General features: G+C 41.2%; 1 protein-coding gene across 2 annotated transcripts in view; it reads right to left on the reverse strand.

The window, feature by feature from the left end:
* Fbn1 (fibrillin 1) overlaps positions 1 to 14,619 on the reverse strand; it is a 202,614-nt gene that overhangs the window by 76,809 nt on the left and 111,186 nt on the right. For both annotated transcript variants that reach the window (XR_005877372.1, XM_013112353.3), the window contains exons 11-17: positions 12,196 to 12,375; positions 11,427 to 11,567; positions 9,385 to 9,504; positions 5,441 to 5,566; positions 3,820 to 3,942; positions 2,481 to 2,603; positions 1,317 to 1,469 (exon numbers count right to left, since the gene is read on the reverse strand). Coding sequence is in view for 1 of the 2 variants with exons in the window: in XM_013112353.3 (XP_012967807.1) it covers positions 1,317 to 1,469; positions 2,481 to 2,603; positions 3,820 to 3,942; positions 5,441 to 5,566; positions 9,385 to 9,504; positions 11,427 to 11,567; positions 12,196 to 12,375 (966 nt within the window). In the remaining variant the exon portion in view is untranslated. The remainder of the gene's footprint in view (positions 1 to 1,316; positions 1,470 to 2,480; positions 2,604 to 3,819; positions 3,943 to 5,440; positions 5,567 to 9,384; positions 9,505 to 11,426; positions 11,568 to 12,195; positions 12,376 to 14,619) is intronic.

Below are 14,619 nucleotides of genomic sequence, written 5' to 3' on the forward strand. Positions count from 1 at the left end.
TCTGGCTTTACTGACACGCACCTGTTTCATAAACACTAAGTCTATGATAAAGTACTTTGAAAAATTAGTGCAGCCAATGACAGATTACATAGCTAATTACAGAGTGCAACCATTTTGTTTGAATGAATATTTATATATAATTGAGATGTATTAAATGTGTATTTCACTGATTTTTGATGACATACATACAAATAATCCTTGTATTATTCACTGGGTGAAGTGACCAGCCAAATAAATACTTTCTTTTAAGTGGCCTTCCTCATCTCCTTTGAAGTTCTCCCTTTAGTTTCTTAGGATATTTAACTTTGAGTATTATTTTTATTTATATGAATCTTTGGAAATCATACTTAGGTTAATTTTTAATGAATTTTACTTAGGGAGGAGATGAAATAACTGAAGTCAACTACCAAGCTACCTTAAGATTATATTCAAATAGTAAAAATCTACCATCTTTATCTCAATAAGCTTCTCTTTTCTTCTAAATGTTTGTCAGTTTTGCTCTTCCAACCTCCTTCCCCCCCCCCGTCTGTCTGTCTGTCTCTCTCTCACACACGCACAATTTGCATATGGGAGACAGCATGAGATATTTCAATAAACTACTTTTTCTTTATGAACATAAATAATTACACCTGCATAGGACTGTCTAGTTCCTCCAGTGATTTTTTTTTATGGATGAGAACACTGAGAATTCCTTGTCCATATAATTCCATTTCATAATTATATTTATTAATGCAAGTCTACTCAAATATTTAAGTGAGAAAAACTGCGCACAAATAACGAACCCCTCAGACCCTCTGCCTGTGACTTGGGGAGCAGAGCTTTCGCTCACTGCCTGGATGTCTTTTCACTATGTGGGCCACAAACTACAGGAAACAGTTTCCCTAAGGTTGAATAAAGCCATTTAAGAAAACTACACCAAAATCAACATGTGGGATGTGAACAAAATTCACAAATGGCTTTCTGGGAAGCTGTTGGAAATATTTAGGTCGTCTGAAAGTTATTTACTTTTACACTGTGTAAAATCCTGCTTTTATAATAGTTCCTGCAAAAGGCAAGCATTCTGAAGCTACATGTGTTCCAGGGAGTGTGACCGGGATCGAGGTGGGGTTCCTACAGAGGCGCTTGCACTGCCTATGGCAAAGATTGCGAGGACAGGGAGAGTAACTCGTGCCGAAGCATTGGCTAGTCACTGCAGGGTATACAAGATACCCCTGAAAACATAAAGCAGCTTTTCCCCAGAGAGTTCTGTGAAAACAAAGATCGTGGATGGTGGCAGAAAGCTGGCAGTATGAGGGCACCTCCATGACAGCACTTACCTGAATTCTGTGCAGGACACGGCTGGCACGGTTCCCCAAATGCATACTCGGTGCTGGCACAACAGCATTCAGATTTAGTAACAGCACCAAACAAAGGCTTCACACACTGGCCTCGCCTGTATCCCCCGTAGCATGTGCTCCGCATGTGTGTGTCTAAACAGAAGGAAGTGCTCGCCATCACACTGTCGTTTTACACAGATGAGAACCCTCACACTGGAACCAAAGCTGCCTTTGTTTCTCCATTGTGCCTGTTCTAACTCACAGAGAATGTCTGTGTTTTTAGAACTTGACAATGAGAAAACAAAAATAAAACAACTCCAAACACACATTAGCTTCTGAGCAGTAAGGACCAATGGCCAGAGTCAACCAGTGTCCTCCAGCTATCATAGTTGAGCAAACTGTGAGGCCCTTAAGTGCTGGGATTATTTTTCATTCATTTTTGTCTTCCTCAGGCAAGTACAGAGCAGGCACTTTGTAAACACCACATGAAGGTTGGATCTCACACCATGATAAATAAGACCTTTATTAGAAATGTGGCTTACTCAAAAATAAACATGCAGTTATTGAATGACTAAATGGGCTTGCTTTCCAAAAAGGAGAAAGTTTAATCTGTAAAAGGTTCATTATATAAACCTGTAGATGTTGGTCAAATAAGCTGTGTTATCTTTATCTCTAAAGAAGGAATTTCCCGCTTCACCCAATCCTTTCCTAATTCAAAGGGCTAACTGAGTATCTTTTAAAAATAATTCAGATACAAGTCTTGTTATTTAACAAATCTCAAAGCCACATAAAACTATCGCTGCATGCTTCTGAATTATCCATGTTTCCGTGGCATGGCATCATGCACTTTCCTTGGATATTTAATTCTCCATTAAAATTTACACCATAAAATGGTGTACCTATAAAAAATTGAAGATAGTTATATATTCAGGGCAGAAAAGAGCGGAAGAAAAGGTAAGGATTCCCTGGCCTTTCCTTTATTAACCTTATTTTTCTATTCCCAATATTAACATCAAATTTATTCAAGAAGAGATCTGAATTTGTTAGATTTCTATTCTACAAAAAACATCATATCTTATCCTCTAGGGTAGGATACATTAGTTATTGATATGCATTGCTGATTACTGGAGTATTTATCCTAATCAGGTTGTGACTTTTTCTTACCAACACACACACGTCCATCTAGACCCACAGCCAGTCCGGGAAAGCATTCGCATCTGTAGGAGCCATCAGTGTTCACACAGCGCCCGTTCATGCAAATCCCAGGGGTTTCACATTCATTGATATCTGTAACAAAAAGAGGCATTTCTTTAACACCATTGAACAAGTTCACTGTGATAATACTGGAACTTTGGATGCTGTGGAAAATGATACCCAAATGGCCATAGCAACATGTTAGTGGAATGCCTGCTCAGTGTTTCTCCAAAGACAGGAAATGAAGAAATCAGCTGAGCTAGCTAGTTTTCTATTAAAAACCATCTTAATAAAATCCTCCAAAGACACTTTCTAACAAAAATAAAAACACAGAACCAGACAGAATTGGTGGAGATAGGAAAATGACCAATAGAAGGCAAAGGAGTCTAGAACGCATCCCGCTGTAGCCATACTGAAAATCTAGTTTGATTATAAGCTGCATCTTTGACTGAGGTGGAAAAGCTTTTCCTTTCTGCAGGCAACATCCTGGTTGGCATCCCTGCTGGCATCACCCCTGTGTGGTCTTTCTGGGACAACCAGTAAGAGGCTGGCAATTAAATCCCCAAAGGAGCTCCACAGAGAGAAGAGAGGAATACAGGATGACTTTGATGACAACCCTTGGTCAGTACAACACTCAAAGCCACTGGGACATAGTCTTTCTAAGCACCAATGAGCAGTTTTAGTATCATGTGTGTGTCCTTAAGTACTGGAAAAGATGTCATTGGATCCATATTAGCAGTAGTAGAGATATGACCACTGATATGACCAAGTGGAAAGTGAGTTTTGGAAAACAAGGATGCTTAGAAACAGGTCACTTTCTAATAATCCTTTTACAATATCCAACTAGAGTAGGAGACTTTTTCCTTCCTTCTGACCTTAAGTTGAGCAAACTGAGAGTGAAGCACCTCTGGGTTTTATTTAGCTTGTATTGTTTGGCACAAAACACATTCTGATGGTCCAAGATTTCATGTTCAGATTGTATTTAAAACAGCACTTGTAGTTAAGAACGTGAACTCAGATTGGTTCATTTATTTCAGGCATTTTTTTTTGTTCAATCAGAGCCCTATAGAACAACAGTGGAGAGTATATCCTGAAAAGTAGCCTGGAGACTTCCCAGTGGGGTATAAAGTCGCTCAGTCGGCAGAGATTCTGTTGACTAGGCTGTCTGGATGGCTGAACATAAGAAGGAATATCAGTCAGGTTTCCAAATCAGGACCTGAGACACTCAACATGGGAAGAATCTTCAAGAAAAGAGTAGAGAGCAGAAAAAGGAGGCAGAGACCACACTCAAGGGTTCTCTAGCACACACCTTTGCAGTAGCGGCCATCTGATGCCAGCTGGAACCCAGGTTTGCAAATACACTTGAAACTGCCGTCTTCATTGATGCACATCCCATTCAGGCACATGTTCCTTATGCTGCACTCATCCATATCTGGAAACAGAGAAACACGTTCCCTTGGTCAGGAGAGGAAGGCTGCCTGGATGAGTATAATCCTGACTTTTGCATGTCTTCCTTATTTTCTGGTATTAAAGCCCGAGGCTAATTTTCATCCAGACAATAAATTCAAAGAGAACACAAGGCACATGAAACAGGCGTCTCAAGTTCTGGACGATTCAGCCGAGGTCAACAGGATCTTTCGAGGATCACCATCCATAAACTAAAATGAGTGCCAACAGCTGAGTGAGCTTAGTTAGTAGTTCCGATAAACTGAAAATAAAATGAAGGCTACTGGGAATGGAAATGTATTTAGGCTAAATCCTGGTTCTTTTCAAAAGTACAAGACTACATAGAGAGAAATAATATGAAGTTGGGTGGATAGGGAGGTGAGGGAGGACCAGGGAGGGGCTGGTGGAGGGGGAAATATGAACAAGATACATTATATGACATTCTTAAAAAAATAAAAAATCTGAAGAATAACAAAAAGTAGGAGAAAGCTTGTCATTTTAAGCAACTTGAAGTAGATATTGCAGAGATGGATTTAGTAAGTGCTAGACTCGGCTATGGCATCCAGCTGAGCCCACTAATATTTAGATCCCTTTGATCACAGAAACAGTTCTTAATTTCCTGGGCATGCTGGTCTGGGAGCTATTGAAGCTATCCCAGGAGGCTTGCACCTCTCAACAAGACCTGTTTTCATTTACAGGCTTCTAGTCAGGCTAAAGCAATTTATGATTTTTTATTTCTTTTATTTAAAAATAAAATAGATACCCTAACTGGGAATTTTGGCATTAAGTCTGGGGATTGAATCAGCAAGATAATATTCCGCCAACATGTTCCTAAGAACAATTTTGAAATTCTTTCAACATATTAACAGATTCTTGGGCTCTTTCCTAAAGAAGTTGGAGCACATGATAAGGAGCATTCCCCACTCTTTGCTAAAGGCCATAAAGTGGAGACGCAGATACAGCAGTCACATTTACTTCACAAGGGAAAGCTGCTCATGTGATGCATTCTGAAGTCAATATGCAAGGCTGGCTGTTCACACCCACGTTTCTCTGTAAGCAATTCTACGTGCCTACACACTTATTACTAGGTAGGCACTTTACACAGAAAGATTACAAGTGACGAGAAAAAGTATGGGTTTCAGTGCAGTTTCATTGTTGGTTTGGTTTGTTTGTTGTTATTATATAAAATTGCACCATAGACAAATTTTGATTGCATAAAAATAGGAAGGGATGGTACAATTCTACAAATGCTTCATCGCCAGCAGGTAGTTGCAAGAACTGCTATTGTGGGTAAATGCTTTTGACACGTACAAATGTGATTGTGGCCATGGCAATGTGAAAATTAAGGCTTGCCTTTCAGTCAGAAATATGTGAAACACATTTCACGGTTTGACCTTTCACACAGCACCCGGCTCTGTCTTGTTCAAGGCTCCCGATGTTGAAGCTGCAATGGGACAGGAGTCACCTTATGCTGCCACCATTACCTTCACAGTTCTTTCCATCCCGAGTGACGTGGAAGCCTGCATTACACACACAGTGGAAGCTGCCATCCGTGTTGATACAGCGCCCATTGTTGCAGATCCGGCCATTCTGCAGACACTCATCAATGTCTGAGGTTAAAATGAAAAGGGACGAAGTTAATTTGAAGGATTTGGAATCATTTTCTTTCTCCCTCCATTTCCAAACTTACAATCTTAATCTTGGATTTCAGTTATCTGATAATATCCATCACCGTACATGTCATGCCAAATAATAGGGTATGTGATATCATCAGCATCAGAAAGATATGAGAAAGAAAATTCCTTTACATGATCACATTCACTCTTACTTTCTACTAAGATTACTCAAACCTCAACTGTATGAGGAAAATAGAGTTTTCACCATTCTTTCTAGATAATCTATTGAGCAGTATATATGGTTATTTATATCAAACTTTAGCTGATATCATTTTAAGCATTGATTAAAAGGGAAATCTTAAAACTAAGTAATAGCGGAGAGACTACATTAATAGCCACTACCTTGTGATAAGGTTGATTACTACCTTATATGCCATCCTAGAACCTTCATCCAGTAACTGATGGAAGCAGAGACAGAAACTCACAGATAAACACTGAACTGATCCCCTGGAACCCAGTGACAGAAATGGAAGAGTGATGAGCAAAGGGGTCAAGACTGTGCTGATGAAACCCACAAAGACAGCTGACAGCTCTTGAACCCCAGACTGATGGCTGAGAGGCCAACAGGGGACTGATCCAGACTCCATGAATGTAGTGTCAGTTAGGAGGCCTCAGAAATCTCTGGGGCCTTGGGTAGTAGATCAGTGTTCACCATGGCGTACAAATGAACTTTGGGAGCCCATTCCGCATGGAGGGATAATCTCTCAGCCTAGACACATGGGGGACGGGCCTAGGTCCTGCCCTGGATGAAATGACAGACTGTGGAGATCCCCCCTCAAGGAGGGCCTCACTCTCCCTGGGGAATGATGTGGGGATTGGGGGGGGGGCTGGTGGAGGCACAAGGGAGGAGGGGCCAGAGAGGGAGCTGGGATTGACATTTGAAGCATGCATGTTTCTAGTTTAAATAAAAACGAAAAAGGGGAAATCTTATACCAATATGAGAGATAATAACAGAAAATACTATTTTGTGAGAAATCGCTCAATTCCTCCTAATAGTCTTCCACATAACTACAAGATGGCCACCTTCCTCACAGCAGTTCTGAACTGAGTATAGTTTCATGAGTATACATATAACTAAGCCTAAACTTTATGACTACCTGCCAAACAAAGCATTGGTCCTGTGGGAGATGCCTCCTCTCCCATTTAATAATTATCATAATCATAATCATAATAGAACTTAGAAATGTTTTTTAAAATGACATAAACTCAAATAACCTGTACCTGATCTCTAATTTAATGATTAAAAATTCACTCCTAATAGACAGCAGGGTAGCCTGGGTCTGGTCCTTCTAGCCTAAGAACTACAAAAGGATGAACATCAAAGAAGATGGATAAGACAGCCTTATCTCTGCAGCCTGTTTCCAGAAAATATGGAACCAGGCAGAGTTGGATGAGAGAAACCCATCCATGTTGAGCGCAGGCCTTGAGTGCCTGAGGGTGAGCATCCTGCACACCCTAGAGAGGAATGTGCATTTACGGTCTGTCCAGTTATCCTGTCTGCCCACCGTCTGCACGGTGTCTGTGGTTGACCCTCCTACGCACTTTCTTTCCAGGCTGATCCCACAGTGGTTTCTTCATGAGCCATTGGACTAGTTGAAGCCGTCTGGGCTTTTCTTCTGTCTGATCTTTGTGCCAAAAATCTCTGATTTCTTCTTTTCCCTCCTTTATTCTTAATGTTCACTAAAATCTGTCTTGCTCCACAAAGAAAAATAGTAAAAATCCACATATTCTTGAACCAATTTTGGCATTCTATAATTTTTGAGATTAAAATAAACAAGAAAATATTCCTTCTTTCCTTCTCACTACGGAATGCTATGGGGGTTACTGTGTACTTCTAGCAATCTATACTGTTTATTATTCAAACTTGCCTTCCACTGTGTCTGTCTCTTCCCTTTTGACCAAAGTGCATCCTCCAAGTCACTGCAGCCTTCTGGATCCCTCTGCAGAAACCATTATTCTCCACACCACAGGGGTGCTGTTACTCTCAGGGTGAGTTTACTACCAAGTAGAAGGCAGTACATGAGTCACCCTCATCTCTCACAAGACCTCAGGTTGAGGGTTGTGGCATGCCTTTACCCTGGCTGGCCCTTGCTCCAGCCAATCCCATCTCAATGATCATTTCTCTTTGTTTATTTAGCAGCGAAGTCTCCTAACAGTGATTTCTTCTATTAAAAAATGTTCAATATACCACTGATATGCTGATCATTTTAACTAAAAGTTAAAGCATTAAGAAGACTCTCAACTCAACTAAATATTCAACCTATTCAGGTTTATAATTCAGATTGTAGGCTGTTTTTTTTTCTGTTCAATATTGACATTTTGGGGTGGTGTACCTAAAACAGTGATGGTGATACATTTCCAAACCTGAGAAAATTCAAAGATTTTGAAAGTAGTTCAGGGATGAACTACACATCTTCTCAATTCACACAAAGGGCTTTTGCCAGTGGAGGCAAATAAAATTATGCCGTATCAGTAGATTCACATAAATCTCCCTGCCTGCCTTGTGTTTAATAGTGCTCACTTATTTTTACCTAGTTTTACTAGGTTAGTGACATAGTCATTCTATGCTGAATGTGTGAACAGAGCTCTCAGTTCTTGAAAGGTGGACACTGTATCCTATCCATTTTCTCCATATAAACTTACTGCATATTTCACCAAAAGCATATTGGACAGCTTAATAAATTATTTAACAAATAAACCTGTGACATGCCAACATAGACAGGGAAATCTCACCAAGGTCCCACCTCTACATGAAGAGCTACAGGCCATTCAGAGAGGGGGATTCAGTATTCTTCAGGGACTAAGCTCCTGATGAGTTACCCAATCCCAGCAGTAAGACCTAAACATGTATTTGTATCTGTCTCTATATCTATTTATGAGCAACCCCAAATGGACTCACAAAGCTGTCTTTGTGTGTGTGTGTGTGTGTGTGTGTGTGTGTGTGTGTGTGTGTGTGTATGTATGTATGTATGTAAACAATAATTAAGGAAGAAGAGGTGACAAATTTGATAGGAGGTTTGGGGGGCATAGGAGGAGCTGGAGGAGTGAGAGGGGGAGAAATTATCTAAATATAGTACTGCTATCCAAAATTCTCAAAAAAATGTTTTTAAATTTAAATTCTAGAAAAGGAAAGGGGTGTTTGCCTGAAGGACAACATTTAGGAAGGGACAATTGCATCAGTGCTTCTGAGATTTCAGCGTGTAAACAGATGGCTGGGGAATCCGCCAAATGCTCATCCTAATTAGCAGGCCTGAGGAAGGACTAGAGAATCATCTCAGGCAATGCTCAGGGGATGTTGTGTTGGCTGCTGACCTCTGCAAGGATCAGAGCCCCAGCATCCTCCATTCCACAGAGAAACTCATAATGACATACAATCCTACAGAGGCTTTCCCCAGTTTCTGTCACACAGAGTGGCTATATCCCCTTCCTACCAGATGGAAGATGAATAACCAGCAAATAACTCAAAAGAAGTGAAAGAAGTGAAAATAAGTTATTCCCTCAGGCACAAAGGTAGCTTTTAAAATAATCTGAATGCTTGCCAGATTTGGTAGCAGCATCCTCAGAGAAGTGATATTTGGAATAAGGTACACACACACACACACACACACACACACACACACACACACACACACACAAACACAGAAGCAGCAGGAGTGGGGAGATTAGCTTCTTGCCATTATAACTTTCTGGACTCCTTCAAAGCAAAGCCTTCATTTGAGACATATGTCTCCCAGGTCCCAAGAGCCCCTTACCTCTGCACTCGGTCCTTGTAAGTGTGCTCTGGTAGCCAGCTCGGCAGTGACAGGTGTATGAGCCCTGGTTGTTGATACATTCTCCACCAGTACATGGGTTTTTCTCACACTCATCAACATCTGTAAAACACAGCATGTCTTAGTGAAAGTTTTAACGGCTCGTAATTCTAAGGCTTTGTAGGTTTCTTATGCATAGAGAACTTTTTTCCTTTAAGGTGAGATAATAGCAAAGCCAGGCATGGCAGTGCACACCTCTAATCCCAGCATTTGGGAGTTAGAGGCAGGTGGATCTCTATGAGGTCCAGGACCTCTCTAATCCCAGCATTTGGGAGTTAGAGGCAGGTGGAGCTCTATGAGGTCCAGGACCTATAGTGAGGTCCAGGTCAGCTGAGACTGTGTAGTGGGACGCTTTTTCAACAAAGCAAAAGTTGAAATAAGAAAGAAAGGCAATTGCATGATCAAAGTATTTTTCCCTTCCCACTACAGTATTCCATGCCTCTACCCATTGTAAGACTAGTTAAGCAGTTCACCTGCATCCTTTTCTCATGCCATTTTCAGAGAATATGAATATACTTTGAGATAATAAACATTTTTTTTCTCCTGTGGGTCTGGCCTTAGAAAATCAAACATACAGACAGACATGAAAGCACAGGGATGCTATTGCAGCTACTAGGAGTCTGAGGTAGGAGAATTGCACGTTCAAGGCATGCCTAGACAACCTAGTAAGGCCCTGTCTCAAAAGTTAACAGTGAAAGAGAAGAGCAACAGGGATGTTGCTGTGTGGCAGGGCACATGAGACTCTGGGTTCTACTCCCAGTACTGGGGAAAGAAATCAAAGAGACTAACATTTAATTCAGAGGTGGGCTCTATTTCTTTCTTTCTTTCTTTTTTTAGAGTCTGCCTCATATCTAAGCATCTCCTGCTGTCCTATTAAAAATGTGACAACAATACATGAAGAGCGAGATGGCTGTTGAAAGGGGGGTTCTCATGTACCACCCACCCAGGAGGTCTCAGTAGCCTTAGTATCAAAATGCTACTGGAGTTCGAACACTCAGTATCAGGCCCCACTTGTCACTTTGGCATCTATGAGTAAACTAAGGCTCAGCGAAGCTTACTGTTCTTCAAGTCTCTTGGGGACAGAGTCTGGTCTGACCTGGGGCCATACACTCCTTCCATCTCCTGTGTCAGTTTGGATAACCTTTTTTTTTTTTTCAGAGTGCCCATATGAGCATGATACAAACAGTTTTAAGAAAACAAGAACTAACATAACTAAGAAACAAATTTACTTTAAGACAAACGAGTACATGCCATCTGGGTGTTGTTAGATCCAACAGTCCAATTGTCCTTGTATTGAGCTAGTGAGGACACTGCCCTCCTGGCTATCTAGATGAAGAAGGGTCATGAGGCTCTACTTTCCTCCGGAGTATGAGACATACCAGAAGGTCAGGAAATCCTCTCTCTGAGGTTCTGAAGACACACCTTGCCAACACTTAGCTTTGGAAACCAAAGATAATAGAGTTCTACTGTTTGGAGCCACTGTTGGGGGTGATTTGCTACAGCAGCAACAGGAAACTCTGTGGCCTCCATAGGCGCATATATTTGAATGGTTGGTCATTAGGGAGTGGTGCTACTTGACATGGATTAGGAGGTGTTGTGTTGTTGGAGGAAGTGTGTTACTGGGGGGTGGGCTTTGGGGTTTCAAATGCTCAAGGCAGGCCCAGTCTCTCTCTCTCTCTCTCTCTCTCTCTCTCTCTCTCTCTCTCTCTCTCTCTCTCTCTCTCTCTCTCTCTCTCTCTCTCTCTCTCTCCCTTCACATCTGGATACATAACTCTCTACTACTGCCCAGCACCAAGTCTGCCTGCCCCACCCTGCTCCCTGCTGTGAAGATAATGCACTAAACCTCTGAAATTGTAAGCAAGCCCCAATTAAATGTTTTCTTCTCTAAGGTGTCTTTTCACAGCAATAAAACACTGACTAAGACAAGACAATTACATAAGAATTGCAACATCTTTCCAGTATCGATCAAGTAATCAATTGCATACCAATGCACTCCCCGCGGATATCCAGCTGGAAGCCCTTGTTGCACTCACACCGGTAGCTGCCAGGAGTTGGAATGCAGCGCCCATTTTGACAGAGATAGCGGACCAGTTGGCAGTAGTCAGTAACATTGAAAGGCAGCACCCCTAGAAGGATAGCATTGAACCCCATTAAAATTATTCATATCTATGACATCAGCTCTTCATCTGCTAACAGTGAACAAGATGCCAAGTCCTAAAGGAAGAATCACCTAGGGTGGGTCAGCCACTAGAGCACAGTCCCATTCAGCCTTCCGAGAGTGAGCACATCATATCCCGGAACAGGGGAGGTGCTGCAGCCCAGGGCTTCTCTGCCCACCTCTGCCCATCCCACCCACCTCCTCAAGCCTCCAGTTTGGGGAAATAACTATGCCAGGGAGGTGTTGACAGATAACTACTTTGTACACTGAATGACCCCAAGTATAATTTCATCCATCTTCTGCCCTTAATTAGCTCTCTGAATCAGATTTCAGACGTTCCTATACCATACCCACATTTAACTGAAAATATCCGTAACGAAAGGACATTCATCTCCATAATATACAAGGTTCCCATTCTTAGTTGTAAAATGGGAAAAACTAAGAAACATGCAAAAGCAATGTAAAAATTTTCATTTAACAGTTTGTAAAAATATTTAATGATGGATGTGGCATAAACTAAAAATATGACTTGATTAATTAATGAAAAAAAACAAAACAAAAAAACAAAAAAACAAGGTGGCTTTTTGAATTCTTACTTGGTGGTTCCCGAGATGGAGATGGATAGGGATATTCTGGTGGTGGCCGAGGGACTGGAATCACAGACCCAGGAGTATAGCCAGGAGGAACAGGCTGAAGTGGAGGGCCAATGGGTGGGGGAGGATATTCTGGTCTCCCAGGAACGACCAGAGGGACAGAGCACAGCTTGTTGAAATCCTCTGGAATAACACACGAGAACACGACACAATCAGCAGAGCCATGGCTGTTGGGAGGCCAGAGAAGAGCCCAAAGTGCATTGGCCAATTGGAATGAACACTTCATTTGTATTTTTAATATCTACACAAAACCCACATTGAGACAATTCAAAATTTAACAGACAATGGTTCCAGCACAGGGACCTTGTGCTCCTTTCAGAGTCTAGAAAGACATTTACACAATTAAATTCACCAGGAAAAATGTTAGGTGTCACTTTCTCTACCCAGCCCCAGTGTGGCTGTCACAGGGATCTAAAAAGCACATCAGAAGGCATTCGTCCTAATCTAATGACAGAGATGAATGAAAACGCTATAATGAAACCCATTGCATCGTATGTTAATAATTTTAAAACTCACATACACACAAAATAAGGGCTCGCAGGATGACAAAACAAGTGGAACAGGATTGGAAGCAAAAAGCCTGAGCTATATGAGGGGCAAGACTTTAGCTTTTTATTTTATTTCATGCACAAAGGGAAGCCACTTCCATCTCCAGCAGGATATGATGTGATCACATGAATATCTTCAGATCGCTCTTGCTGGCATATAAAGACCGGAGGGAAGAAAGGCTTGTGAGGAAAACCAAGGACAAGATAATGATGGATGCACAGGGGAGGTAGTGATGGAGCTGACAGAGGGCACAGCTTGTCCCAAGGATAATTTCTAAATGCATGGTAGTGTTTGGTGTTGGGATAAATGTCAGAGCCGTGGGAGTAAGAAATCAGGAATGGCTACTAGAGTTTTGGTTGTTCAAAGAGGTAAATGCCACTGTCCTTTACTGTGAGAGGGAAACTGTCAGGAGATGGGCTGGTGGGATGGGTGGAAGCCAAACTTTAACTTGAGCCTTTGAGTTTGGAGACGAAGGCAGTCAAATGGAGATATCAGGCAACAGCTGTTGAGGAGAATTTGGAGCCCAGAGAAGTAAAAATTTTCATCTATCAGTAGTGAGGTAACATGTAAAGCCACGAGATGGATGAGTTCTTCTAAAACATATGGAATGTGGGAAGTCCGGAGCAGAGCCTTGAGGATTTGTCGGTTGAAAACAACTAGATAAATGGAGAAGGGAGGCCACAGGAGTGTGGCTGTGTGAACGCAGCACAATGGTTCTGTAAGCTGGGGCTCCCTGACTTGACCATGTGTTTCCCTGTTTGCACATTTCCAGTAGAATACTATTGTTTTTAACAATACCGGGACTCTATCAGAATAAATCTTTGTTGGCTTATGACATCTTCTTTGTGAGTTTCTGGAATGGTATTTTAGACAGCATCTAACTTTTAGCATGTTTGTTTTATTCATGTGCAGCTTCCCTGAATAATAGCTCAGGTGTGATCACAGTCCCCTGCTACGAGCAAACCAAGTGAATTTTCATCTTTACTTTCTGTCTAGAATGTCAATAACTTTATTGACACAGTTGCGTGATTCTTTTATAGATATTTTCTACATAGTGTTAGACATTAATATAAATTAGGCTAATGTTTTTCTTAACAGTGGACTACTGAAATGCATTCATATCTCAACCTCACGGAACATCCTACCAATTTACATTTGGCTAAACACACCAAACTCCACATATTCTGCTGATGAAAGCTAGTCCATATCTGAATTTTCTAGTCTTACTTCACACCTATAATACAGACCTTTATTATGTCTACTATTTATCTGGGGTTTTGACCCATGAATTCTTGGTATTGCACTGTATGTGGAAGGGAGTTTTCCTTGTCTGTGTTTTTCCTGACTCAGGATGCTATAGTTCCTTTTACAGTGACTCTTCCTACAGAGTTATAACCTAGATACACCACATCACTTGTTCCTTGAGGATGTTTTCACTGCATTTATATGCAGCCCTTTAAATCTGAACCGTGTGTGTGTATGCATATGTATGTATACATATATACATATACATGTATATATATACATATATCATAACCAATTCTCACTCTCAGCCTAGCCCCATAAATTATATATAATAGGATTTCAGTATTGTTGGATTTAACTGAATCCTGACTATGTTAAAGGAAAAAGTTTGTTTCCAAGCCCTTGAAAGCACCAGGTCATCCAAGTTTTAAAATTCTTTCAGGATTTGTAAAAGAGTTTGGATGGCTTATCAGCATTTCTGCTAATTAGATGAGTATGTTACTTGAAGAAGACAATTAAATTCACCTTAACCCAGTATGAAATGTACCTGATTGGGCCCTAAACCCCTTCCAT

This window comes from Mesocricetus auratus, unplaced genomic scaffold (genome assembly GCF_017639785.1).
Source record: "Mesocricetus auratus isolate SY011 unplaced genomic scaffold, BCM_Maur_2.0 Super-Scaffold_100004, whole genome shotgun sequence".
NCBI lineage: Eukaryota > Metazoa > Chordata > Mammalia > Rodentia > Cricetidae > Mesocricetus > Mesocricetus auratus.